This window comes from Pagrus major, chromosome 18 (genome assembly GCF_040436345.1).
Source record: "Pagrus major chromosome 18, Pma_NU_1.0".
Taxonomy (NCBI): Eukaryota; Metazoa; Chordata; class Actinopteri; order Spariformes; family Sparidae; genus Pagrus; species Pagrus major.
Genome location: NC_133232.1, coordinates 20,607,794 through 20,634,658, shown reverse-complemented (window position 1 = coordinate 20,634,658; position 26,865 = coordinate 20,607,794). Strand labels below are relative to the sequence as shown.

The window sequence follows — 26,865 nt, the reverse complement described above, 5'->3', positions numbered from 1 at the left end:
AGCAGCGTGCATAACGTGTCTCAGTGGCTACGTAACAATTAGAACTGAGGACTAGAAATATTTTAAGAGTTTTTAAAGGTGCTATTCGTAAGAAAAGTAGAGTTTTTACTTGTCAAAAACTGACGCTTTGGGATAGCGGCAGACCCGTCCTACAATCCCAGAGCGTCCACCAGTTGACGAGTTGGGAATGAGACTCAAAAATCAACTTTTCTTACAAATAGCACCTTTAAAGAATAATTAAACTGAGGTTGTGTAAACTACTTCCTCTGTTTATTCCATCCAGTAGCCCGACAGGCTTACGTTTAGTTCCTGCATGTAAACACATGCTGTCTTTAAATAACTGCACCACTTGCCTCAACACGCTGTGGTTTATATACACGGGCCATATGTTGAGTCACTGTATGTGGTGGGTCTGGCGATGGTCCAAGTGAACTGATCTCGGCACACAATTACTTTATGTCATTAATATGTTTATTAGAGTGTAACTGAGCATTAACTCATTATAGAGCTCTTCTGTGAAGGAACTTGATCCCAAATGTGAGTTGAAGAGTTAAATTATGGTTACAATAAGTACAGTACAGAAGCTACCTGGTTTTAACAAGGTCACCAAACCAAAAATACACTAATACCCGACAGTAACCGAGCCTACTACAGTAACAAAATACAGCAGGCCTCTGCCGCTTCAAGCCTCCAGCAGCCATTCATACTTAGCCGGTCATTTATAAGTGTGATGATAAATATGCCACGGAGCACATGTCAGGAGGATAGAGTGTATGCGGGGCGTGTGAGGTATTCTTAGCACTGATGACAGTGCAGGCTGTTACATCCATTCACATCTCTAAAAGGTGTCCTGGCTTCAAAACAAGGCCACTCGTTACTGCCAAGGTATTGGTTTCTGCTTAACTCTGGCTTTTCCTCCCTCAGATGCGCTGTTTATTACGTCAAACTGGAAGTGATATTGAACACTGCAGATCCTGAATCATTAAAACATTGGGGGGAAAAGGAGACTAGTGAGAGTCAGACTGCCCACACTCACATAAAAACCCCTCAGCAAAACTAGGCAGTGGGCCAAAAGCAAACAAGCTGAAAGATCAAGTGATGGTAGTATCATAAATGTCATTCATGGTATCAAATGAGGGTATATATTTGGAGAGGCAATCTTAAAAATAAGCTAGAGAGGGATGGGCAGATGCCTGAGAAGTTGTGACAGTATAAACTATCATGATGACGTGCATGTCCTCAATACCTACAGCTAAAAGATTATGAAATCATCTGCTTCCCTTTGAACATGACAGACAACATCACGCAATTTAAGCAGAAAACTTACGACGTTAATGGAAAGTTATGACAGAAGTTTAATACATGAAAGTAAGAAAATGTCCCGGCTGTGAGAGAGTAATCGTACAAAGTTAATCATCAAAGGCTTCAGTCTCAGAAAAAGCTCTTTCAGGGAGTTCAACTGTGTTAAGCTTCATGTTGTTAGCTGTCCACTGCTTGTTTGAATCAACATCAACCGTTCTGGTTCGACCTCAGTTCAGTATTTTTCTCCTCCAGCAGCACAGGAGCTGTTAGCAGTTGTCGGCCTCCAGGATGTCCAGGTGTTCCTCCCAGAACTGATCTCCTATAATGTCACAGTGGTGGTCCTGCACCCTCCTCCTGCTGCGAGTCACAGGAACTTCCTTCTCCTCTTCATTTGGTAGCTTCACGCGTTTAGTGACAGTTTCATCTCGCTGGACATAAAGAATGAGGAATACGATTAATACAATTAAAGGTAACCTAAAGGATCAGTTATATAATTTTGAAAATACCACTCCAATATCTGTAGACTATAGGAGGCACTCGGCCAAGGAAAAGTCCAGCACATGACCTCAGTACAACCACATGATGGTTTTTGTATGGACCAAAGGAAGAAGTTATGCTAAGCTATGCTAAGCTAACTGTCTCCTGGCTGTAGCTTCATGTTTTAGACAGATATCAGAGTGGAATCAATCTTCTTAACTTAATCATGCAAATAAGTGCTATTCCAAAATTGTCAAACTATTCCTTTAAAAGAAAAATCCATAAAGAGCCATATAAAAAATAGCTGCTGGTTTCACGTTATTATGGATCCCACTGCTTTTCTTGCAAGACCCACCCTACTCTGCCTCTGAATGGCTTGCGTCTATCGTTTTTCGTATGATGAAAGCCTTGATGGCTTTGTAGTCCTGGTACTCTGTACTAAATACATCCATCAAGTATTTCGACAGGAGAAGGCGAGAAAACTCTTGTGGCCCTGGTAATCAGTTGGACAACAAGAGGTAGGGAGATTGGTGGGGCCCACGGCTGAGTGCCTGTTGTTGGCTGTCCTCCCATTTTCCACGCTCCCATGGGTGCCCTGTTAGGGCGCACTCACAGTAGGCAGTCCGTACCCCCAAAGTCCAGTTTGTTTGACTTGTGAGCGCTCTGTAGTACACTTCCTTGGTCCTGGCACAGTTGGAAGAGGTGTGCCTCGGCACAATATGGTTGCTAGTGCATGAGCACAAGCACAGGTGGGCAACGAGGACATGAAGTATAATCATGTGTATTATGCCGTCTTGCATAATTAAGAAATCCAGGAATGTGAGAGGGCCGTCTATGACCAGCTATGTTCTCCATTGTGATGCGACTGTGCAACAACGATATGACATATGTACAAGAGGTTACCGTGCTCAGGCCAGAGGAGGGACAATTGTGCTTCGGCACGGTGCAGAGCAACTGGGCCAAGTGTGAGTGCGCCCTTAGTCTGTCCCCAGATGGTGGGAGGGAGGTTAGTGGTGGAGAAAAAGTAGGCTGGGTCTTGCAAGAAAAGCAGAATTATCCATCATAAAGTGCTGGTGGCACATCTTGCTGAGTTTGGTTTGTTAACAGTTAAATAAATGAGTTTTTTCACATTGCAGGGGCACTACGTAGTTTTGGTGAAGAAATTCAAACTCAGAATTTTAATATTTACAATATTAGTGAAGTAATAATACAAACTCATATATTTGTTTTTCCCATAACTGAATAAACAAGCTGTTCTCAGAGGAAAATAAGGTCCCCAGAACACTGTCTGAAGCTAGAAAGGTGGCAGGGTCCGCCAAACAAGTAAAACAAAATGAAATTGTGTTGTCCTTTAAGGTCAGTTTGTTCATTCAGTTTATTTATTCATGAAAACAAAGTTTGTTTATTTAGTTTGTTTAGGCATAAAAAATGATGATTTAAATGTCTTGCCCAAAACTACATAGTCAACATAGTACAGCAGCATACAACTATTTGCTATGTGAAGATATAGTGAAGTAATGGCGTCCTGAACAGAGAATGATGTCACACTTCCTCTGTGTGTTGTGTAATCTGAGCATATTCTGTTCTTTGTTTTGGTAGCCTGGACGGCTGCACATGTATTACAGGGCTGAAGTCTATCTCTCAGTCCTCCCCAGTCTACTAATAAAGAGTAGGAAGTTGCTCACCTTTTCCCAGATGAGAATGGTTCCTTTCCGGTGGAGGGCAGATTCATTGTTGTAGTTGATATCAAACTCGGAGAACAGGATCTCGTTTTTGTCTGCAGCTAATGTTCCCTGGAGGGAGACACCACACAGTCAGACATATGCGTGCAATTATATCAAGAATGTGTTCATACAAAAATCAGCTCATTTGAGATGCCTCACTGGGTGCACAGAGTACAACATGTTGGTTCCTACCATCAACAAAACCATTAATTGACCACACCACCCACTGGTTCTACTATTTTTATAGTGGTAAAGGAACTAGGAAGTGCAAAGGTTTGATGGGCTATGAATGACTCATGCTGCCCAAAGCCAGAATGAAAATTTCCACAACTCATCAGCTGTCATCACATCATCTGAGTTTCCCTCACAACCCACTAGAGAATGAGGCGACTTCCAGGAACAGCTGTGTCGGTCAGTGGCAGCTTCCACAAATAGGCCCGGCCTGATGTTCTGTGAAAGATGTTATCATCTCCCTGTAAATCTTTGTAGTTCTGGAAATTACATTTTGATCACCACACCAACAGCTGAGGGGAAGGCTCGCCATTTCTCCACCTTTGTTTGTTCACACAGAACCAAGCAGCTCTGGCGTAAAGCTGCACCAGTGTGTCAATTCATACATCACTTCGGCACTGCGGATCCAAAAGAGGTGTGACGGTACACATCATGATGCTGAGATCTGTGTGGTTTTTTCAATGTTTTTCCCCCGGTTTCCACCTGTTAATCCAAACATGTACTTGCTTACTGTTTATAATCATATGGATGCTGTTATAAGTGTTGTGATTGAGATCCTGACCCACAATGCATTGTGGAAAGTGACAAGGTTGCCTTTTTGCTCTAAATGACATAATAACATAATCACAATCAGTAAACAGTGGGCGCTGTCTGGCTCTTTCACTCGCGGGGAGGGGATGCTGTTTTCTGGGGGAAGTACAAACACTCGGTACATAGAGTCATAGCTGTGCACATTTAGAGAAGTTGAATATTATCTGTAGTAAGCTTGGTATAAATTTAAGCACCTCTCACCTCTTGGCTGCTCTACTCGAGTTTACCAAATATGGTATCATCCATGTCATTTATCAGACACGTCCTTCACTTTGTCAGTCTTTAACAGTGACTGGCCTGAAGCCACATGACCACAGAACCAACCTACATATGTGGGTGTTTCACTGGCTGTTATGTGTGTGGATGTATATGATTGATTGTATTTTATTTTCACATACATAACATGTTGTTCGCTGCTTGATGACCCTGAATAAGGCTACAAGCTGAAATGCATACATCTAATAAAGTTGTTCTATATACTACAGTATTGCTCGAGCTTCTTGACTTCTTTACACAAAATAAATAACAATGCAAAGGTAGTGGTATTACCCTGTGATCTCATTATAACATGCAGTAAATTTGCATTAACGCGTGCATCTATGCATGTAAACACAAACACATGGTAATTAACTTAAGATTGTCTTTTGCTCTAACCTTTAAGCGATCCTCTGCCTGGGTGGTGGTGAGTCCTCCCCTCTGTACTAACGTCCAAAACACTGTGTTGTACAAATTATTAATGTGACCTGAAAGACACACAAACACATGTACAGTCTCACATATTTTACATCGGGGCTGTTTAATGAACAAAGTCACCTAAAGGTCAAATGTGTGAAACAGTGAGAGGACAGTATGTACTTACAATCTGCTTGCCTCCAGCTGAGGTAGTCTCTGAGGTTGCGGTTGCTAGGATACAGGACCACACGTCCATCAAAGCTTGGCGGGTACAAGAGGGGCTGCTCCCCAAAAAACTCCTTCCAGTTAAACACATATGAGGAGGAGAACTGGGAGGCCACGTGGGTCATCAGCTTACTGTCCAGAGAGAAAGAAGGAGAAATAAAGTCAGACAAAATGTAGCAACACGTGAAAGGCATGTGTGAGAATGACATCCGTGTGGTACCTGGCTCTCCTCTTAAACAAGTTGGAGGTCCTCTTGAAAACAAAGCTGAACTCATCACTTTGACCATAGGCGATGATAATATCCTCCATCTCAGCCATGACAGAGTGTGCACTCCGGGACATCAGGCCCAAGGCCCTGTTATCATTGGGCTTTGTAAACTTGTGCTGCTCTGAAAACCTAAAACAACAACAACAGTAAGGTTACTAATGATGCATCAACCTATTGATTTACAACATCACTCATATCAGATGTGTAGCTGGGAAAGGAAACTCACTTGTGGAAGTTGCGTCCATCCAGTCTCACAACAATATAACAATTTCGTAGACAACTGTCATCTGTCTCAAAGCTGCGGACGTACTCAAACTTACTCTTGGCCATGCTGGAACTAGTGAAAAAACAAGCTAAGGGTTTGACAACACAAGATCTGACACGTCCACCAAATCTGCAGGCTTTTGCGATCAGCATGAGGATGCTCCTGAAAAGAAAATCAATATGGAAGTTAAGCTAACACATTCCCAGAACGAATTAATTGGTCATATTTTCGGACAATACAGGATCATAACTACTTTATTAGTCTTAATAGCCAAATTAAAAATAAGTCTAACTCATGACAAGGGATAATTAGTATTAGATTTCCGTCCGCCCTATTGTAACATTTGTTATTACTTACACGTAGATGTCATGTGTTGTGTTTGTCCTCTTCACCAACCAGTAAGTTAGCCACTTTATGCTAGCTGATTGGCTAATTAGGCAGAGACCAATATTTCTAGCACGATTAATAAGGTATGAAAGATATATTATCAGTTGATAGATACATGTAATCAAGATAGCTGTCAGCTCACATGTGTAGGTTTGTGTACAGTCCGTCAATGAATTCTGTCGTAGGGGTACCGCAGACTCAGCGAACAGAAGTTCCGGTGTCTAAAATTAACAAACAATTCATTATAAACAAATAGCTTATTGTTCTCCGTTGCTTGTTCACCCTCTTTAAACATTTATCATCATAAATCGATTTATTCTTGTGCCGCTACAAGGGACAATCTATCAAAACGAGCCGATTCACATAAAAGCTACAAAACACCGTCTGTGTTTCAGCGCCATCTTGTGGTGGAGGGAGAACATGTAACCAAAGATCGTGTATGAGGAAGTGATGATGACAGAAAACACGGAACTTGTAGTCCAGTTGCAGGCTTGGTTCTTTTCTGTTTGGTTTCGTTGAGTTTTAAAAGATATATGTGCATAAATGAGTCACTACTGTGAAATTACTAGAGTAAAAATAGGAAAACTACACAGAAACAGCGCTTCCGGGATTAAAATGCAGTACATGACGGACACGCTGTAGTGTAGGATGTTTAGGGTGTTTTGAAATAGGTGTAGAGTGAAACCTCAGCCTCAAAACGACAACAAAACCTTCCCAGAATCCCTCGCTTCGCCGTGTGCTCATCTGCGGTTGTTTCAAACATGGAGGAGAGGGAAAGAAAAAGTGCAAAACCAGACAGTAAAGAAACGGCAACCTCATCCTGTTCCAGGACGCCGTCAGTACCGGAGCGTGAACCGGAGGCGGACGACGCAGCCGGGGACGATGACGCAGATAAAACAGACGTCTGCTCGGATAAGTTTGACCCTCTCTTGGCCCTGTACTCGCCCACTGTGCAGGTTCCGTTTCCAAATGTCAAATGCTTCAACAACGTGTCGGCGTACGAGAGCTTTCTGAGGGGCGGCCGGGGCAGAGCCAAGCCGGAGAATGTGGAGAAAAGGCGGCTGAAGGCGATGAAAGGGGTGGCGGACCCGGAGCGCATCGAGAGGCTGAAGAAGCTGATGGTGAACAACCCGACGCCGCAGTCAGAGGAGGGGGAGAGCAGCGGCACGGCGCGGAGGAGGCGGCAGCAGAAGCCCAAGAAGAATGTTCTGACGAGGATGCCCTGTAGGTCCAGCAACACCCAGCACCACCACCACTGCTGCTGCTACATTAGTACCTAAATACTTGGTTCTGTTGTTCATTAGAGGGACCACTCACTGTCATTAAGTGGGTTGACTTCTCATTTTCAATATTTAGGATCAGTTGGTATTATGCTCTCTCGAAACTTGCAGCTAATATACAGAAGTAATACAATGTCAACGAAAACCTTTGAAAGCACCATGAATGCAACTTATTTTTAAAGGTGCAGTATGTAAGAATTGGCACCTGTCATATTCGTACTCAAAACAAATAGGGGGCAGCGTATCACTAGGGTGACCGCTAACTGCTGCTGCCCTTAGCCAGTTAGCTCAGTTAGCTGTGCAGCTAGAGGTCCAGACTGGGAGCTCAGGGAGGGGTGGTGTTTACACTGCTGGCACAGGAGCTTTGGGTCAAGATGGGCCGGGGCTCGATGGTCAGCACGCTTCAGCAGAAATCTTTGCAACACAATACAAAATCATCATAATGTCTAAACTGTTTTCAACTAAAATTCTTACATATTGGACCTTTTAATGTCCTCTTCTTCCTCCTAAAGTCACTTTATGAAGGGTAGCATGTCCTCCACTTGAAAGCTGAGAAGGCCTGTCAGAATACAATTACACTTAATCTGTGGGTTGTTTGTAACTAGGGCTGCTGTTTACCATTATACTAAATAAGTAATTAATCTGTTATTGTATATAATTAAATAGGAAGCTTAACGTGTGTTTTTGTTAAGGTAATCTATTAATTTATACAAGTAGATGTCTACAGATGAGGCTGTCATGTATTTTGGTACTGATAAAAACTGATAAAATCATGTGCTAACTAATTTGAACTACATTATATATACCGTTGGGTGGTTTAATCACAGTTATCCATCATATTCTATATTATCATATATCTGTAGCAAGGTTGTCCTGTGAGAACCACAGATCTGTAAAAAGTGGACTTTTAATGGTGTTAGAAAAACAGCTAATTCCCTCACGAGGAACTTTTCAAATAATAATAGTTTAGAGAAAGGATAATGAATACTTGGACAATTAAATTAAGCCTCATTTGTTCATTGATGAACCCTTTTTGTCGCACTAAGCATGATGCCACTTGAGCAAAAGTCTCTGGATGTCTACTGGAGGAATGAACACTGTCCTTCCAACAGATTTCTCCTCATTTGGTGTTTTGCAGATGTTGGTTGAAAGCATTGGCTAATATGTTGGTCCAAACTTTTCTATTGGCAATGAGTGGGTTGAGTGCTTATTGAAATGGACACAGCAAATGATTCAAGTCATTTTCACACTCATCAGCCTACTCAGTGACCCCTTGTGCCTCCCTTATTTTTCTCCACACACTTTTGTGCATCATCAAATTGAAATATCACGTTCTGACTTTGCACATCTCAAATCTAGCAGTGACTTTTGCATGTTTAGCCTTTTTTGGGCAGAAGTCATTTTGTGCCTTAGGTGAATTCCTTCTATAATTTGTATCATCTGTTTGTCTTCAGTATGTAAAGGCAGTCCATTGGGGGAGCTGTACCGATGCGTTGAGGAGAGGATAAGGGTCAAAGTTCACATCAGGACCTTCAAGGGGCTGAGGGGAGTTTGCTCTGGCTTTGTCGTGGCCTTCGATAAGTTCTGGAACATGGTGAGCTCTCACACTCACGTTCTCTCACATGAAAGCTGCCATATGCTGAATCTGTTACCATGAATTTGATGTCTTTATATTATCTTTTCACTATTTGTTTTTGTTCTTCGTCAGGCGATGGTAGATGTAGACGAGACATACAGAGAGCCTCTGCTGGGAGAAGCGTTCTACCATGAGAAAGCCCTCACCATTTCACGGGTAGGGACCAGTTTCCATTGTTTATCTGACTGAAATGTACAAGGGGTGAGTGATTTGCTCATGGCCTAATGTAGGAGTTATACAGCTCTCGTTCCACGTATGTGCAATTCAGCTCTTTGACTGTGACTGAATACTGCAAGTGAGCGCTGTCCGAGACGACGCGCCAGCCCACAAGTCCCCAGTGGTAATGGCTGACATCTAGGAAAGCAGTTTTGAACTTGCTCAACGGTGCCCTATTCACCTGATCTGGCACCCTCAGACCACTAGCCCATACATAAGATGAATAACCAATTTGACTGTGATGATGAAGTTATTCCTGCTGTGGACCACTTTCTGGAGGTCCAAGAAGAAGGGGTCTGTAAGCCCCATGACCTCTGGATCAAGTGTGTAAATGCAGGAGGGTACTATGTTGAAAAAAACAAAACAAATACCAGGTTTTCTGAAATTGACTCGCTGTACCTCAGGCGATGAACTTAACTTATCACCACTCGTACTTCCTACTTGGTAATACCTAAAGTTACAATCTGGAAGATTCCAATCCTGTTTGATTTGGCGGTACAGTAAAGTTTGTTGCCTTGCAGAGGAGTTGGAAGTAAGCAGCTTGTTTCATTACGCCCTGAAATATTTCAAATTGATCTGCTGTCAAAGAAGACCAGAAACTTCTGTCCTGTCACTGTCAGCTCTTACCACACAAATTCACTGGGTTTCCTGTAAAAGGTGCCTTGTGTCATTTAAAGGGACAGTTCATCCCAAAATCAAAAATACATATTCTTCCTCTTACCCGGGGTGCTATTGATCCACCTAAATTGTTATGTTGTGAGTTGCTGAGTTTTGGAGATAAGTAAGGAGCTGTAAAGATTCTACTGTATAAAAAAATACATTTGAAAAACTAGGAACTATTTTGTTTCAGCCAACCGTATCACGGCACAGAAGGATGCACACATCTACTCATGGACGAGAAGCTAGCTAACATTACAGCTCAGCCGAGGAGGACGTTGCTAGTGTTTACATACTGTGCTGTGATGAGCACGAGCCTCGTTTCCATTAGCGGATGCACATTTCATTCAGTGTGCTGATACGGTTGGTAAAAAAGAAAATAGTTCCTACATGATGGTGCTCACACACTGTTGATTACACCACAAGCCATCTAGTTCCATTATATTTGAGAGAAGTCAGACATCCCTATGGCAGACATCTCCAAAACTCGGCAACTTACACCAAAAACAATCTAGATGGATAAAGAGCTCTACAGATGAGAGGAAACATGCATATTTGATTTTGGGGTAAACTGTCCCTTTACTACAGCTCTGACAGTAAACTGTGAGACTGTTATCACTTGCATGGGAATGGCGGACCCTGCCTACAGAAAGTAAATATGTTGAATAGTTCTTGCTGAAAGATGTTGACCATAAATGGCATCGAAAATGGGATTTGATTTTGATGAAACTTCAGGCTCTAAATTTAAACCACAAATATTAATGTGACTCTGATCTCTGTACAGCTCTTTGAGAAGCTAAAGCTCCAAGAGAGCTCAGCAGGTGAGGAACCGGAAAAGAAGCACGAAGCCCGGGAAACGGCCACCAAGCAGCAGCCTGCCGATTGTACGAGCGAGAGAGGGCACAGCAGGACAGCGTCCAAGCTGTCAGACTCTGTTAAAACTAAACACAAAGTCTCAGTGAAGGCCCAGGGTCCAGAGGTCTGTCAGAAGAAAGACTCCCAGACGTATGGCAAGGTCCATACACGGCACATCAACCAGCTTTTCATCCGGGGCGAGAACGTCCTCCTGGTTAACCCACAGCCACTCTGACCGTAGTTTTCTGTTTGTTATTTATCCTGGATAAAAGAAAGGCGAGCTTTAGGTGTATTTCACGCTCAACATCTGTAGTGATAGGTGTGACATACTGAAGATGAACTGCCAGATAGATATGATTTACTTAGATCCAGAAGAATCAAAGACTGTTGTTATATCACATTGATATGGAGGTTTTCTCTGCACACCAGAGAAATTATCTTTATTTTGAGGAATAAAAGCTTCTCAATTCTAATTATACTAATTCTTTGTCTTGTTTTCTTTTGTCCCACAGCCACTAAAGGAAATTTATTTTGACACCGCTTTAATAACAGTGTTTGTGTTATGTTTATTACCCAGCAGGTGGCAGCATAAACACATTAGTGCCATCTGCGAGGCCATTGTCATCTCAAAGAGCTTGTCCCTTTATGTTGCTTTTCCCCGTTAGTTTGAACAGGAATGACAGCGCAGTCTCAGCGGACTTCATAAATGCATTATGAATAATTGAGTTTGTGAAGCTAGAGATTGCAGATGGCACTCAAAATCTGTCATTTGTCTTGACGTCTCAGATTGCTTTTACTCTTTAATGGGCACATTACCCATAAAAGCACAATTTACTGCATCTCATGGAAGTTGTAAAGATGTTGCTTTTTTTTCTGTTTTAAATGGCAGAGGTTACTTTTGGATGATGAGCAGCACAGAGTGATTATATGTTGCTGTAATGTTTCTGGGTCTGAGTCAGAGTTTTAGCTTATTTTAGTTTTTTTTTTCTTAATTTGACTGCAGAGTTTAATTGACCCTCTTTCTATATATCTCTAAATAGGACAAATTCTAGCGTTAGCTGAGCTGTTTTTCATCTATATACTTTTCATATAATGTATCAGAATATTATTAGTATAGCCCATTTAACAGTCATCCTCTCCAGAGAGTGAAAACGGGGTCAATTGTTTAATGCAAGCTGTGTTTTAGTGGTGTTTGTCACACTAGTGTGTTCCTACAAACCTTCATACGATATGAGAAGGGCACGACACCACAATTAGACAACACAACCTTTCTCTTTAGTGTATTGTAGTAGAGTAATCAGGCCATCCATCTCACTGGGACAAACTGTAATTTTAATCAGTTGATGGAATATTAAAGCATTAAGGACACAGAGTATCAACAGTTTTTTAAATACAACCAGTAGCTGTTTTAGTAATAATAGGTGCCGTTACATGAACGCTTGAATCACTGAAGTGTTTGATCAACCACAGCAGCTGTCACAATAAGAATCAGGTATCACTTTATTTAAGTAGTGCTACATCAGTCGACTTGTTTTGCTTTTTCTCTGCACAGATCTTCAAGTTCACACACATTTACAGCTGATTAGTATGTATTGTTAAGAGTTTATATTCCCTATATTTGCTCTCTTGACTTTTCTGCCTTGTGAATATATTTATTAAAAGGCCTTCCTCTATTACCTCAAATAATAAAATTAACAAGCCCGTGTCAACTAAATGTAATTTGAAAAGTCGAGGGCAGCGGCTTCACTTTTGCTGCTTGAAGCTCTTTTGAATGAGGCTAATGACACAGCACACCAAATAACACACACCATTAACAAATTTCAATCAACTGTTTAATGTTGTAGATAAAGAATCTCGATGTGTAAATCAAATCAAAATGGGAATAATGCAAAAAAAAATCATTTTCTCAAAGGATTTTTTTTCTCTTTACATTTGCATATGCTAGTGTTTCAGTAACAATCCCATTTTAGAGAAGATCAAAATAATTTGAAGTAGAAAACAAATGCATAAAACAACCTCTACTGATATATTTTAGAAAAAAAAAATAAAATAAAACAGCAAACAGATTTTGGTCATTTTAATGCTCCAGACTTCGATGCAAGGCTACTACGTGTGTCTCTTGAGCCCTTGGGAGAATCGGAAAAAACGCAACTTAAAATCCTCTTGGGGCTGCAGAATCCACTGCCTTCTCCTCTGGTCAGTGAATTATTTATCCAATCGGCGACAAACCAAAATGCCAGGCAGCTGAGATTTACTTATCAATCACTCAATTACAAGGGTCGGGAGGCAACCGTCGGCAGGCACTTGAACCACTGAAGAGCAATGTTTTGTACATCTACCAGGTCAGCTGAATGAGGCCGTTCGTTATGCGCTATCCCACAACACATCTTCATCCAGCCACCATAATGTGCAGAGTGTGTACAAACTGCATCCCAACTGGTAAAAGTGCTTCCTATCACACAATCTTCCTGATGAGTTGAGAAACAGTCAGACTTGGACTGATGAGGGTAATGACAGCAAGATTGTTTAAGATGGCTCTTTATGTGTGACATTAAAGGTCCCATATTGTACAAAGTGTGATTTCCTGTATTATTATTTTTTTAAATTTAAAAAGCAGGTCTAGTTGCCGTAGAAATACTTTGAAAATATCAAAACGCTCAATTGACAAATGTACACAGCCCATTTTCAGAAACTGTGTTTCAAACGAGCTGTCAGGACTTCTGTGAGGTTGTGATGTCACAACTATACAGTCACCACCCTCACCCACGCCCCCAGCACGGCCTTAATTGCAAAAAAAGTCAGCAGGGTTGATGCAGAAACCTGATTGGCAGTGCCTGCTCGGGCCTGTGAGAGCTGACCAATTAGAGCAGACTGGGCTTTTCAGGAGGAGACACTAAAACCGAGCATTCAGAGGATGAATAAAGGTGCTGCAGCAAAGGACCATAAGAGGAAGAAATAATGTTTTTGAACAATAAAAGAACATAAAAACATGAACCTGAAAATGTGTAAATATGGGACCTTTAAAAAAGGTGGAGGGCGAGAAGGCAGCATTTACCAAGATGAACTGGTGCACATTTAACAGACAGACGCATGTTGGAATCTTAATAACAGTCTTGAGGTGTTGATTTAAGCTGAGCTCAATATATTTAAATAACTTGGGTGTTTTTTTTTAGCTCTGAAGTTAACACCAACCTGGACAGAGTGGAAATAACTGAACTGTGCATGGGACAAACAAAGCTGAGTGAGTGAAAAAATTACACAATTGCATCTGATATATCTGTACAGACAGTACGCTTGGCTTGAGGCATTAGTACAAACACACGTTTGTACACAGTACAGACGGCGGTCCGTCCTCAACACTGCACAGTCACATTGTCTCCTTCAAAGAGGTTAACTGAAGAGAAAAGGCAAAGGTCTTTCAGGCACTCTGTGCTGTAATAAAGAACCCACAACCCCAACCTGGATGAGGCTTATTCTACCTACTGATTATCACATTTGGATGCAAACTGATTATAATCATCTTCATAAGTAAAATATATAGATATATATACCAATAAGAAAGGCCACAAATGATGGTCTATTGAAGGAGAAACTCCTCAAATTAATCAATCGTCTTCACTCCAAACACTCGTTCATTACTCCAACTGCAGCACTGTCAAGCCACATGTGGAGTGTGTGGACATTTATGTACACAGAGAAGGTGTCAATGTGCTTTGTTATAGGTCTTAATTCATATCAGATTTGGTCTGCATGACAACTCTTCACACTGTCACTTCCTCTCATATAGAAACTTCATAACTTATCTGTAAGGGCTCCAGATTTATATTTACAGGTCAAAGGAAGAGCAAGGACAAAAGGGAAAAGAGGTAACTTGACATTCTTAAATGTACATTAGAAAGTTAAAATGGCTGATCATGTTATTCAAACTTCATTCAGTAAAGTTACTGAGAATGCATGGTCAAAACAAAATTATGCAGCTACAGATATATTTTTGCTATTCTGGTGATTTTACTTTTGATTGAGGTTATAAAGCAAGTCCCCCTGACGTTCTCTTGGTGGCAAACTCTTCCCTCCTCTCACTGGCTTAAGAACCGAAAAAAGGCACACTGTCATCAGTGTGTGTCTGACCATGGCCCCAGACCGGACAGACCATTGGTTCAAACACGACACAAACACATTCATTTAGATCCAAATTATTACACAGCATTACTTTTAAAAAATTAAGGAGATTGTGGGCTGTTGGTATTGTGACAGTTGAAATTATTCAAGTACTCTTTGTTTGCAGCTCATAACAATCCTTCACCAATGGACGGAGAGAGAGAGGGAGAGAGAGAGAGACACAGAGAGAGAGACCAACACCACTCCACCATATTATATTTGCTCTCTGGCTCCATCACTTTCCAAAGTTAGCGAAGTCAGCGAAGGCATCTTGTTTGGGCTGTTGGACCACTGCAGGGTTCATTCCCATTCCCATTCCCATAGCACCGGGCATCCCCATGTTCATGCCCATCCCCATCATGCCCTGGTTGGGGGCCATTCCCATTCCCATCCCCATCCCCATGCCCATTCCCATGCCAGCACCAGGGTGCATCATGGGATTTCCAGCCGGTTTTCCTGCTGTAGGTCCAAGGCTCATGGCTGAAAATCCCTGGGAGAGCATGTTGGCGGGTACTTGGTTGCCTGGAAACGACAGAACCAACTCAATGAATAAAAAGTGCCAAATTTTAAATCACATTTGATCAACGGGGTGCTTTGAAGGAGAACCTGGCTGCAGTGTCACTGCTCATGCCAGCTCCACAATTCCTCTCACCTTGTTGGAGGGTGTTGAGGGTGGGCTGGCTAGGCTTGGGTGGCTGCATGCCTGGGCCCAGGAAGTCCAGACTGATGTTAACTGCGTGGTCCGACCAGGTGGAGGGGAGGGACGCTTTGGCTCCAGCACCCTGAGAGGCCATTCCCTGCTGCACAGGCTGGAGGGGCATGACAGACTGCGGTTGTAGAGGACCCCCCATGTTCTGGAGGGGCTGGCAAATACAGATACACTGTTAGAGAAGGAGCTAATCCATGCTTAAATAACAGAAATATACAGTGACAATGAAATACATGATGAAAAGATACAGTCCCTTCTCTTAAATCAAGGGTTTAACCTTAAGCCTGACCCACTTAACATCAATACTGTCATAGGAAAGACTACTGTCTCTTTCTAAACTCATTAAAACATACAATCTAAAACAACTACAGTAAAAATCAGTGATGGGTGAAACGAAGACTGAGTTTTTTTTTTTTTTTAAGTAGGTCAACAACCTTTTAACATGAGATACAGTCGACATCCAGAAGCTTTTGTAATGTTTTTGTAACTCAAAACCTATTCTTTTCATTCTGTATGTCAGTAACAGGAGGAGTGGGTGGTTAGTAGGCGGTCTCTGGGGGAGACGAGCATCTGGTGAGGCTGCATGTTAACCCTCTACCATCAGGCTTGTCCTCCATCTTTCAATCACACGAGTTACGTCTTCATCACACAGGCAAACTGATGGATTAGGTCAACGAGCAAGTGTGAACAGAGTAAATGAGTACATCTGTGAAATCTTTTAGTTTTTGTATTTGAATACTACTTTAACTTTACAGTATCTTAATGTTTAAAATGTATTTATTTCCCACTCCATGCTTGAAATGGTTAAAAGGGTCTTTGTGTGTACATGCCAGAATGTTACTCATAGCACTTTTATTTCACAACCAAGGCTAAATCAACATGCCTGTGGTTTGACGATTACAAACACCAATTCTATGAATTCTGGCTGAATCTTAAATGGTGCTAGTTACAGTTGGCTTTCACAATATCTGAAATTGATGACAACAAGATTTGTATTTTTCTCGGCCTAATACTGATGTTTGGCTGTGATTATATTCAAGCAAAATACAGAGCATAAAGAGTGATAGTCATGTATTAAAGCTTGTAACCACAACACTTTTTTATTTGATAAGTCATTTTATCTTCATATCTAATACTGCAATACTGTTGTTCCTTCTTATAGCATTCTTCACATATACGCACACTGATCAGCCACAACATTAAAACCACTGTCAGGTAGAATGAATAACATTGATCATCTTGTTACAACGCCATGTTCTGTTTGGCCCAGGAATGGCTAGAGGAATGTGACAAAGACCTCCAGGTGTCGATCTGACTTCCAAATTCCCCAGATCCCAATTAATCAAGCATCCATGGGAGCTGCCGGACCAAGTCTGATCCATTTTTCAAGGTTTGTTTTTAAATTTTAACAAAAACATGCAGATAACTTTTTTCAATATATATTATTTTAAAAGGAGTTGCGCAGACGTCAAAAACAACACTCCCCAAACATGAGATGCTACAAAACACCACTCAGACCACAACAACACTCCTCCTGTATGTCGTCTCCCTCACCCGACAAATGAACAAATGAGGTGTGGAATTCTGCCAAACCCCAGTGGACGGTATGCACCAAGGTGTACACCATATTTAGAGACCATTCAATATACGTAGATGTTTACTCTTATTATTTTCAAAAGGTTCATTCAGAACAAAGCCACTGCACTGAAAGCATTTCATGCATATTTTTTTCACAGACATTTTATCATAATCTCAGTACTGTGTCATTTTCCAGGTTTTGCAATGGCTGACTGAGATTGACAACAGGCTTCCACACAACACCTCCAACATAGTTTCAACATTGCTTTGTATAAATGCACAAGTTTGTGGCTGGATATCTTAAATACTGCAGTCAACTGGTAAACTATTACGATTATAATAGCATTAACTGTTTTAATCAAAATTAAGTGCTGTATTTTTGCCATGCCAACACATAAAAAATACAGCTCTAAAACATATCAGTCTAGCTCTGTATCCATGAAATGTGAAATCATAAAGTGTGTCGTTATTTCCCTGAGGATTCTATGTCTCCACCTGTATCATTTAGGCCCCCCTCCACGAGTCTTGTAATGATATGTATATCAATAAATTATTAAAAAACAGATGCGTGTGTGCAATCATGCATACCTGTGACCTAGACTGGGGCAGGACTGTGGAGCTCATGCTCTGTGTGCTGCTCATGCTAAAGTTGAGGCTCTGGGAGGAGGTGAGGGACTGATTTGGCCCCATCAAGTCGAACAGGTCTGCTGAGCCTGGAGCGGAGACTGGGGCGGGGGCTTGGGCTGGGGCAGTGGCAGGACCTGCTGTCATGGCTGCAAAAAGGTCATTTCCACTGTTGTCAACAGTCTGCGCAGATGTTGGCATCTGACCTCCAGGGAAGGCGTTCCACTCTCCGAAGTCTCCATTGCTGCTGGAGGCTGGTGCTGCTGCAATAAGACAGTAGCATGGATGTTTATGTTTGCCATCCACATGGTGATGTTTGTATTGTGAGCTGTGTAAATAATTGCAAGATGTTGCAAACGAAAGTCACGCGAGCAAATTCAAATCTGTCATAACAATTAAGCCTAAGCAGCTGAGTGTTCAGTGAGGCCAGTCTAGCTTTAACCAGGGCATGCACAGTGACCACTGGTGCCACATTTTAAATTTTCATTGAAGTGACCCTGCTTGTTGTCTCTATCCCTCCTCTCAATCTCTCAGCCTCCTCCACCCCCTCCAACTTCTTCCTCTGTCCCTGTCTCCTTGTCATCCATAACAGGAGTTGATGTGTGTCTGTTCTTGTTATGCAGAGCAGGTAGCAGGCTCCATATGGCCAGGGCTTCCTCCCAGCATCCCTTTGAATATTCTAGCAGTATGGCTGCAACAGCATAGCACACACATGCACACACTAACAAAAAAAAAAACAGTCTTGAAACCAACCAGTTCCCGAGGAGAGGCCGGTGGAGGCAGCAGGCGAGGAGAAGTCAGCAAATCCGCCGATCAGGTCTGCATTGAGAAAATCAACATAAACACCTCAATTTTAAACAAGTGAGCTCCAGGTGTCACTCTACCATGGTTAGCATTCCTTCAGTGTCACAAGTGTAGGAGGGAGGGGAGGGGTGGTGTCAGTAGATAGGTGGAGAAGACCAAACATCTGTTCAGCGCTCCCGCCCTCTCCATTCACGAGGGACTGCTCCAAAAACATCTGGTGCACTTAGTTCCTATACATCAACTCCCTCCCCCTGCTGTCCCCAAAAATGTGAAGCTAGCATCAGCAGCTGGTCACTGTCACTGCTGAGTCTAGTCCTGCAGTCACTCTGGAGTTTCTTGTTTTGTACAATGTTGTATCACTGATCAAAAAGGTTATTCGTGGATTTAAACTACACTAAACTACAAATATAAAACACATCAGTAAAACATGTTTTGCTATTTGAAAGCCAAATTGTTGCTTTTTGAGCAGAGACTAGTTGTTTCCCTGTGGTGCACACGTTTTGGATCAATTTCTTTGCTGAACCACAAAAATGCAACTGATACCAATCTTCTCAGTTAGCTCCTATTTCACAAAATGACAGAGTATTACTTGATTACTACATTATACCTGTCATAGCTGGCTTACTCGGCATTGTGTCTACCATTAGTAGGTCAGCTAGGCCGGTGCTGGAGGGCTGAGGGGCTGCTGGCTGGGGCTGGAATGAGGAAGAAAAAAAAGATCAGGGCACAGTGCATACATTACTACACAAATACCAATTAAGTCTTATCTTATATGCTCACATGTGCTCTTGCTACCTGTTTGGTGGCGGTGTCTGGGCTCCCGTCTCCTGTGTAGTGGGCTGCAGCCCCCAAGTCTACTTTCCTGGACGGGACTCCTCTCTTCCGTGTTGCTGTGGTCTCTGTTGCCTGGACTATGTGAACACTCTTGGTGGTAACAGTCTCCTCTTCATCTTTGAATTCTTTTCCTGGCTGGCCATTGTGAGACGAGCGACCCCGGTCCTCCTCGTTGTCACTATGGAGACAATAATGGCTCCGGTAAGACAGCAAGTTATATGAGGACACGTTACATTTCCCTCGTGCATACGATATCCATCAAAAAACCAAAGGAGCAAATATCTGAACCATGTCAGACTGCTTAATTTACAGGTATAATCACAATATGATTGAAAAGTTTAGCCTTGTACTGTTACTGAATCGTTACTGAAAATAAAAGGCCCAGTCACTGCCGTGTTTTCAAGCTGTGTTGATATAAGAACATTTAACAGCATCAGAAAATGTAACTTTGGCCTAGTTACTGTTTGTTCTGTAATGGAAACAGTGTGAGAGTGATGCCAATTTTCATTTCTGGTTGTGAGGGCTTCTGTTTTGTTTATATTCAGACCATGGTTTGTCGGTCTCCAACCTGAATCGATCTGGCGAGTCATCTCTCTCCTTCTTCCTAAATCTGCTTATGGTATCGTCAATGGTGCTCCCGATTTTGTCGCTGATCTCCCCCAGCTTCTCACTGAAGGGGAATTGCCCTTTATTCCTGTCCCAGTCATCGTCCCACTTTCCCCGGCTATCGCTGGAGTCGTACCTGTCCCCCGCTGGAGGTAAAGAAGACAGGAGCAAAAAAAAAAAAAGAGGTCATGAATTTAATTAAAACCCAAACGGTCTGTTAATTATCAGTTGGTTTATATTACTCATTGTACTGAGGACTTACAGTAACCTCTGTATCCCATACTGTCTGAGGATACCCCAATATATTTGTCTTTGTTCTTCTTTGCTTTTTTCCGTTCTTCCCTAAGCCTGTCATCATCCTGGACAAAATCCACCATCTCCTTCACCTTCTGACGCACGTTCACACCTTGGTCCTTCCCATTCTCATCTAGAGACAGAAACACAGACATTAATGTAATTATTTAAATGAATCAGCAATGTTTTGTGTTAACTTTAAAATTTATTGAAACCACACACATAGGCAATAAACACGAAAACTGCCCTACGAGGAAGTTAATGCTCTTGTTTGTAAACTGCACCTTTATTACACACATGGTTGGGAGGAGTGAAAGCAGCTTTAGGGCAGTGTGTGTGTGTCTGTGTGTGTCTGTGTGTGTGTGTGTGTGTGTGTGTGTGTGTGCGTGTGTGTGTGGTTTAAGGGTTTGGTGACTAAGCGGTGCTTAGGGCCCCCGTCCTTTCATTACTGCTCACACAGAAGCTTTTGTTAATAAACACGAAACACTACATTGCTCGAGTGAAGAGAGGGCCTCACTAAATCAAAGCTAAAATTGAAAAAGTGCTTTTTGTTTAGCATGTTTGTTTGGTTACAACATGCAAAGAAAAAGATGGTATGAAGGAGAAAAAAATAAAGAGTGATAACTTACCTATAAAGTGGTAGCTTTCTAACGATCTCAGGTCATACAGATGTTCTCTGGTACTGGTAACAACCCTCTCCGATCCGTTCCTGATTAGATGGGCCAGCAGTAGCAGGGACTGAGAAACAGACACACAACAGTAGTTAGAACAAAAAGCGCTTGAGGTTTGATTCTTAATTTTAGTCTTGGAGTCAATCTGGCCTGTTTTTCTCTCCCATGGCCTTGAACTGGATCTGTTATGGGTATGATTTTATTCTTAAGAATTTTTCCCCGTTTAATTCAGACATGAGGTGTCTCACTGTTTCTATTCAAGGCCAACTGTATTTGTTTTGTGAATTATAAAAAAAAATGTAATTTCAATTAAAACATCCCTCTTCACCTAAGGTTTTCTTATTAGAGTTTGTTGTTGATACCCAATTCCTGCCTGTAAGTAATGAGCTCAAACTCTAAAGTTAAATATAAACAGATGGCTCATTTAAAAGTGTACCAGCTTGAGTCAGGTCACACCGAAGCCCTGTTGGTTTGAGTTGGGTCTGGTCCAAAAATTTAGCTCAAATCACGACTGTACTTAGTGCTTAGGCATTCAAGCATTGTGTCATAATTAAGCATGTGTGTTTGTGGGATGTTGCAACCGCACTGTGGCAGACCTTGTAAACTCTCCTCCAGTTCTTCTTGTTATCTCTCAGCATGCGGTTCCACAGCATGTTCATCACTTCTGGAAACTGCTCGTACATGAAGGTGGCTCTGATTACAACAGAAGAGGGAGAAGTCGTCTTTTTACTGACAAAGTTTTTATTTGCAAAGCACAACAACCAACAGTTGGACTTGTTTGCTCTTTTACAGCCTTTGACCAAAGACTCCCTTGTACTAACAAACCCCCAGGAATAAAAATTGATCTATTTCAAGAATTACAGGTTCCTTCAGCACATTCGTGTTTGTATCCACCGAATCTCAAGAACTGCTAGGATTACGCAAATGAGACCAATAAAAGATCAGTTAATAAGTAACTTTAAATGGGACAAAGCAAATACAACAAGTCTGTAAATTTAGGAGTTCAGGTCATTGTCTTATTTTAAATAATTTACTGCTGTGCGACTGTAATGTGTAAATCAATGTAGGATATGACATGTGCAGAGGTGGAAAGGAGAGTCTGCAACACCTCAGGGTCAGGACTATTAGCAGCAGGAAAGATCTTCTCAGTGTTTCTTTTTCTGCTTTAGTCTGCAACTACAATAAAACAATTACAAAAGTATGTTTCAGTCTCGGTTTTTTCTTTTCTTTCACTCGGCTACTTTGGTCTCTACTTGGCTACATGATTATAAATTAAATGTCAGTAGGATTTTAATTTCCAATCTGACACTACAACCAGTGACTGCAGCAGTTTGCTGTACATGCTGTACACATGTTGTAGCAGTTGTGAGACTTGTGTTCAGTACTGCTTACAGCAGTGCCGTGATTTCCGGCAGGCAGATAACTACTACTCTGGACTTTTGTGGGCAGCGCCCAAGAACCTAAACTTAAAATAAGTTCCTATGGTTGAAATGGAGGCGATTTTCAGCAGGACACGTTGTACAACATTGTGTGTTGTTCTTACCTAGAGATTTCAGCCATCAGCTGTCCTGATGGTCCCCAGGGGTCGTCATTGGTGGCCTCTCTTACTTTAGACTCCACCTCTGAATAGTTCATCACAACGTTGGTTCTATACAGCAGGATAAAGAAAAAACACAAACATCATTTCGTTAATCATGCTCATGTGAAGTGATCTACAAGGCATTTGGCATTTCAGTTCAAAATATGTGGCCTCCAATGAGACCAACAACATGGAGAATAATAGATGAAAGGTACTCTCATTACAGTCACTCCCATGCACTTGTCCTTTTAGAGTCTAAATGGACCGTGGGACAATAGGGAGTGCTTTTTGTGTGTGCATGTGCATCTAACCACCCAGCCACTTGTCCAAACCAAAAACAAGGGACTAAACAAGCAAATACAAATCTGTGTTCACCATAAACACACAAATGAGCCCTAAAATGGCACTGAGTAATACAGGACTGTGCTCCGTGTGGGCGAGCTCTTACTTGCTTGTTGACTTTCTAAGAAATTGACTAGAAAAGAAAAAGGAAACTCAAATGTGAAGACCACAAGAAATGCTTCTCATATTAATAGAGAGGCTGTTATCTAAATTACTGGGCTTCTATATTTAAAAATAAATAAATTATGCATTTACAATGTTAGGCAGGGTGTCAAAATATTCACAATCATGATGATTACGCAACAATCTACTGCAAACCAAGCACTAACTTTTACTATTCAATCTGACAACAAAAAATAACTGCAGCTTCTATTTGTAGGTCTACAATGTGTCATCATATACGCCATCACAACCAGCACTTATTATAGGACAGAAAATACATCTCCATTCAATGTCCAGTCTGTTTGGGAGGTATGTTACGAAAGAGGAACACATGATTATATGTTTATGCTAAAAACAATAAAGGATGCGGAACATTTCTGGTGTGTTACTGTTTACTTAAACTATGTACGTTTTTCTTTGAAAGGACTGCTTTGAAAAAGAGATTTAAATCTAACTTGGACTTTTCCTGAAAAAAGACAATGAATATGTTATCCGCCATCTATTCAGCAATGACTCGGTAAACTGGTTATGTGGCCAATTCCTGCAAAGCATGGGGACTTCCAATACATTGCCCTGAGAGTATGTGTAGCGTATAGCCAAGCCCTTTTCTGCAGCAAATGGCCACGGTGCATTTGATTTTTCGTCTGTTAGCTTGGTTCTTACAGGACCACAGAAGTGTACTCTATAACCAAACAAGCATCTTATTACTCCAGATAATTAAATGAACCCTGTCACAGCATTAGCCAAAACATGGTGAGCCAAAACATTTGAACCCTGCACCTCCTCGTCCCTTCCTCACTACTGTCACATCAGCAGTAAAATGCAGAGGGCCTGAAAGAGCAGCATTGATTTGAGGGGTGGAGATATACTCTCTGTGGCTCTGGAGAAAGGCTGTATTACTGCAGGGTAAAGTTACCACTCTGACAACATACTCTCATTTGTAAGATTAAGTCTATGCCAACAACATTATTTGAAAATGACCATGCCAGGTAGCTTTTCACAGCTGATTAAAATAAGCCTCCAGGTTGGACCATGGGTTACAGTAAATGTATGTGCTGTGAGATCCGTGACAGACATGAAGCCTCATCCTGAATCAGGCTGAATTGTGATGGTAATATTCCTCATATTACTGTCAGTTCAGTTCCACACAAAATTTAATATGCATTTACGTGGCTGTCATATTTTAGTTCAGGGTTCAGGTCAACTACATGCATCCTGAGGCTCTTTAGCTAGGTCAGTGATACAGCAAAAGTTTAATGATTGCGTGAACTGCAGGCAAAACAAAAGAAGAAATGATGTGGTAAAGCAACATCTTATCTCTTTGTAGCATTTGGCCCTGCCCTAGATATCAGCTAGATAAAACGGAAGTTATGATACTTTCACAGTGACACACTACCACACAGATTTCCGTTAGACTTCTGTAGTGCTTTATCTGCCAAAAAATTTGCTTAGCAGTTTCTCATGAACCCAATTTAATACATGTGGCTTTCATTCATTGCAAGACCCATTTTAAATAGGATGAAACATCTGCTTGCATGTCCTATCTCAGCAAAAACTTCACCTTCATCATACAAACAGGAAATGTTGCGTTACGCCACACCGCTAGTGTGAATGGCTTGCAGCTCGGTGGCACTTCATGAAAATCATTTTGGAATTGCGTCAATGCAAAAAAACTTTCAAAAAGGTCACAAACACAAGCTCTTTGCATCAAAGGAACATTTAGGAAAATGAAAATGGAAACTCCCGTCCCTCTAATCTTTAAAACTTGTCTATCTCCTTCTTCTTCTCTCCTGGTCGGCCGCCCCTCTCTGCCTCCCTCTCATGAAAGTGACCCATGTTCAGGGGGTCACACTCCAGGGAGACAAGTGCATTCGGCAGGAATGCGTTCGTGGATGGACTTAAGGACACACTGTTGTCTGGGTGTGCAGAATTAGCTATTAAGCCTTTGAAGGGAGGACAATTGCGCAATAGCCTGCCACAGCCCTACAGTACAAGACAGCATGCTCACGTTCAGCCAGCAGCTAAAAGTAAACCACGGCAGAACAAAAGATACACAATCCCAGCGGTGTTACCAAAGTTCACTGCTGGCTGGTATATGATTTCAGGTATTGAATTACTGCTTCCGGTTATGCAGGCTTTGACTAGAGCTACTACCATCAAACAATGCAGAGACTCTCTGAGTGGACAGTGTACTCATGCTTTTTGGTCACTTCCTGTACATTTTGCATGACAGTTGCCTGACTATCTCTCTCCTAAGTCCGATCAAACAACTTGTGGAAAAGTAAACAGTAACTACTATTTCTAGTCCAACTGAAATCATCAAGTTTTTGCACTTAGGCCAGCAGCTGGAAATCCACCAACAAGTTGCAAAACACTGCAGGGTCACTGGTCACTGATTAATAAGTAGCCTGTTGTGGCTATGTTGTTTATCTCGTTCAATGATGTCACATATCACAATAAAATGGCCATGTAATACCATATATTATATAACCTAGTGATTAAACAAGTAGTGATGACTGCTATGTATTGTAGATTTGATTAACGGGGGTTGTAGTCGCAGCAGTAGTCGTTTGAACTCGCTGCTAATAATCTTTAGTATCTCACGTTTAAAGTCAGACATTTTTGATACCTGAGTCTGAGTTTATGTTGTCCGACTAACCAGTTGCATTTGACAAGCAGTCTAGGGTGTAAGACAAAAATAACAATTTGACTGTGAGGTAGTGGAGACATGTTGTGTGATCACAGGTTTAACAACCGACTTTTACAGTAAAGACACTGTAACGTTAAGTGTAACCTAGCTACAAGTGTCATAACAATCATACCGGAGGGTAACCTTTAGCATTTCTACACTCAATGAAGTTGTAAAAATATGTCCACACAGTGGTAGCCAAGCTAGGTTGGGACGATAGGTTCGTGAATGGATAATAATTTAAGATAAAAACATTCTCCGCCGATTGTTCAGCCCCAGAGCTGTCAAACTAGCTTAGCTGGCTAGCCTGGTCTGCTAGCTACCTCGCCAGAAGGCTAGGTAATTAGCTCGCTAGTTAGCTAAGTGTGTTAGCTTGGAGTGTCGGCGAAAACACACAAACAACACGCTCACTAATCCCACAACAGTGAGAATGTCCTCTCACACCAACCACAAGACCAATCATAATAGCTGTGAGAACGAAGGAGCAGTTTCTCACACTTAAAGCAACTAGTATTTGTCAAAGTCAGCTAACTAACTCGCTAGTAGCATACGGGCTAGCTGACTTGTTAGAGTGACGTGACGTCAAAGTTTTGGGTACGTGTCTCTTTCAAACAGGTAAAGTACGGTTACAAACAACACCAAGCAGACGGTAGACAATACAGTCAGGAGATACTCACGCTTTGTCAACCAACTCCCTAACCTTCCACATGTTCAGCATCTTGGCTCCGTGAAAAGGGGCTTTCTGCCTCGGCAAACCCTTTTACTCCAGACGATCACCGAAACCAAACCTTGAACTCTGGAAAGTAAACTCTTCTTCACCTCTTTCAAGACAGGAGGCGCAAACGCACCAGCAGACGGGCAGGAAAGGTTACTACGGGAAGTGCCGCTGTAACGTCATTTTACGTAGAGCAGCATTGGAGTTGTAGTTTCTCATTAGTGCTCAGGTGCCACCGTGCTGTAAGTACATTAACCTGTTAACACACACTTGGTAAACAATTACAAACCGATTGTGAGGAGATAAAAACATTA

The 26,865-nt window shown here is 41.8% G+C and overlaps 3 protein-coding genes across 4 annotated transcripts; 1 reads left to right on the top strand and 2 right to left on the bottom strand.

Annotated features, from left to right (window-relative positions):
- Nucleotides 1–1,337: 1,337 nt before the first annotated feature.
- Nucleotides 1,338–6,707, bottom strand: thg1l (tRNA-histidine guanylyltransferase 1-like). 2 transcript variants are annotated; one of them, XM_073486330.1, is made up of 7 exons: nucleotides 6,113–6,707; nucleotides 5,717–5,917; nucleotides 5,443–5,619; nucleotides 5,185–5,354; nucleotides 4,980–5,068; nucleotides 3,465–3,572; nucleotides 1,338–1,730 (listed from the first exon to the last, which is right to left on the bottom strand). In XM_073486330.1, the coding sequence occupies exons 2-7, from the start codon at nucleotides 5,905–5,907 to the stop codon at nucleotides 1,569–1,571; spliced, it is 897 nt and encodes a 298-aa protein (XP_073342431.1). In that variant the 5' UTR covers nucleotides 5,908–5,917; nucleotides 6,113–6,707; the 3' UTR covers nucleotides 1,338–1,568. The 2 variants fall into 2 exon arrangements, with proteins under 2 accessions (XP_073342431.1, XP_073342432.1); XM_073486331.1 differs by lacking the exons at nucleotides 5,717–5,917; nucleotides 6,113–6,707 and having other exon boundaries at nucleotides 5,185–5,258; nucleotides 5,430–5,605.
- A 160-nt stretch (nucleotides 6,708–6,867) lies between these two features.
- On the top strand, nucleotides 6,868–11,268 carry lsm11 (LSM11, U7 small nuclear RNA associated). Its single transcript, XM_073487261.1, has 4 exons — nucleotides 6,868–7,366; nucleotides 8,877–9,016; nucleotides 9,131–9,214; nucleotides 10,716–11,268. The coding sequence occupies exons 1-4, from the start codon at nucleotides 6,904–6,906 to the stop codon at nucleotides 11,019–11,021; spliced, it is 993 nt and encodes a 330-aa protein (XP_073343362.1). The 5' UTR covers nucleotides 6,868–6,903; the 3' UTR covers nucleotides 11,022–11,268.
- Nucleotides 11,269–12,604: 1,336 nt separating this feature from the next.
- Nucleotides 12,605–26,653, bottom strand: clint1a (clathrin interactor 1a). The gene is made up of 12 exons (XM_073486613.1): nucleotides 26,514–26,653; nucleotides 22,608–22,712; nucleotides 21,661–21,757; nucleotides 21,023–21,131; nucleotides 20,362–20,526; nucleotides 20,062–20,245; nucleotides 19,455–19,671; nucleotides 19,267–19,354; nucleotides 18,609–18,674; nucleotides 17,820–18,118; nucleotides 15,597–15,807; nucleotides 12,605–15,466 (listed from the first exon to the last, which is right to left on the bottom strand). Exons 1-12 carry the CDS (start codon nucleotides 26,552–26,554, stop codon nucleotides 15,180–15,182), a joined length of 1,869 nt encoding a protein of 622 aa, XP_073342714.1. The 5' UTR covers nucleotides 26,555–26,653; the 3' UTR covers nucleotides 12,605–15,179.
- Nucleotides 26,654–26,865: the final 212 nt, after the last annotated feature.

Excerpts from the sequence above, each read along its gene's own strand:
- thg1l (XM_073486330.1), bottom strand. The coding sequence starts at position 5,907 with ATGCTGATCGCAAAAGCCTGCAGATTTGGTGGACGTGTCAGATCTTGT. Across the intron at positions 5,069-5,184 it reads CAGCTGGAGGCAAGCAGATT|GTCACATTAATAATTTGTAC; the intron begins GTAAGTACATAC and ends TGTGTCTTTCAG. Across the intron at positions 3,573-4,979 it reads AGGCAGAGGATCGCTTAAAG|GGAACATTAGCTGCAGACAA; the intron begins GTTAGAGCAAAA and ends GTCTCCCTCCAG.
- lsm11 (XM_073487261.1), top strand. The coding sequence starts at position 6,904 with ATGGAGGAGAGGGAAAGAAAAAGTGCAAAACCAGACAGTAAAGAAACG. Across the intron at positions 9,017-9,130 it reads TCGATAAGTTCTGGAACATG|GCGATGGTAGATGTAGACGA; the intron begins GTGAGCTCTCAC and ends GTTCTTCGTCAG. Across the intron at positions 9,215-10,715 it reads AAGCCCTCACCATTTCACGG|CTCTTTGAGAAGCTAAAGCT; the intron begins GTAGGGACCAGT and ends ATCTCTGTACAG.
- clint1a (XM_073486613.1), bottom strand. The coding sequence starts at position 26,554 with ATGCTGAACATGTGGAAGGTTAGGGAGTTGGTTGACAAAGC. Across the intron at positions 21,132-21,660 it reads ACTGGAGGAGAGTTTACAAG|TCCCTGCTACTGCTGGCCCA; the intron begins GTCTGCCACAGT and ends TCTGTTTCTCAG. Across the intron at positions 15,808-17,819 it reads TGCCCCAGTCTAGGTCACAG|CCCCTCCAGAACATGGGGGG; the intron begins GTATGCATGATT and ends TGTATTTGCCAG.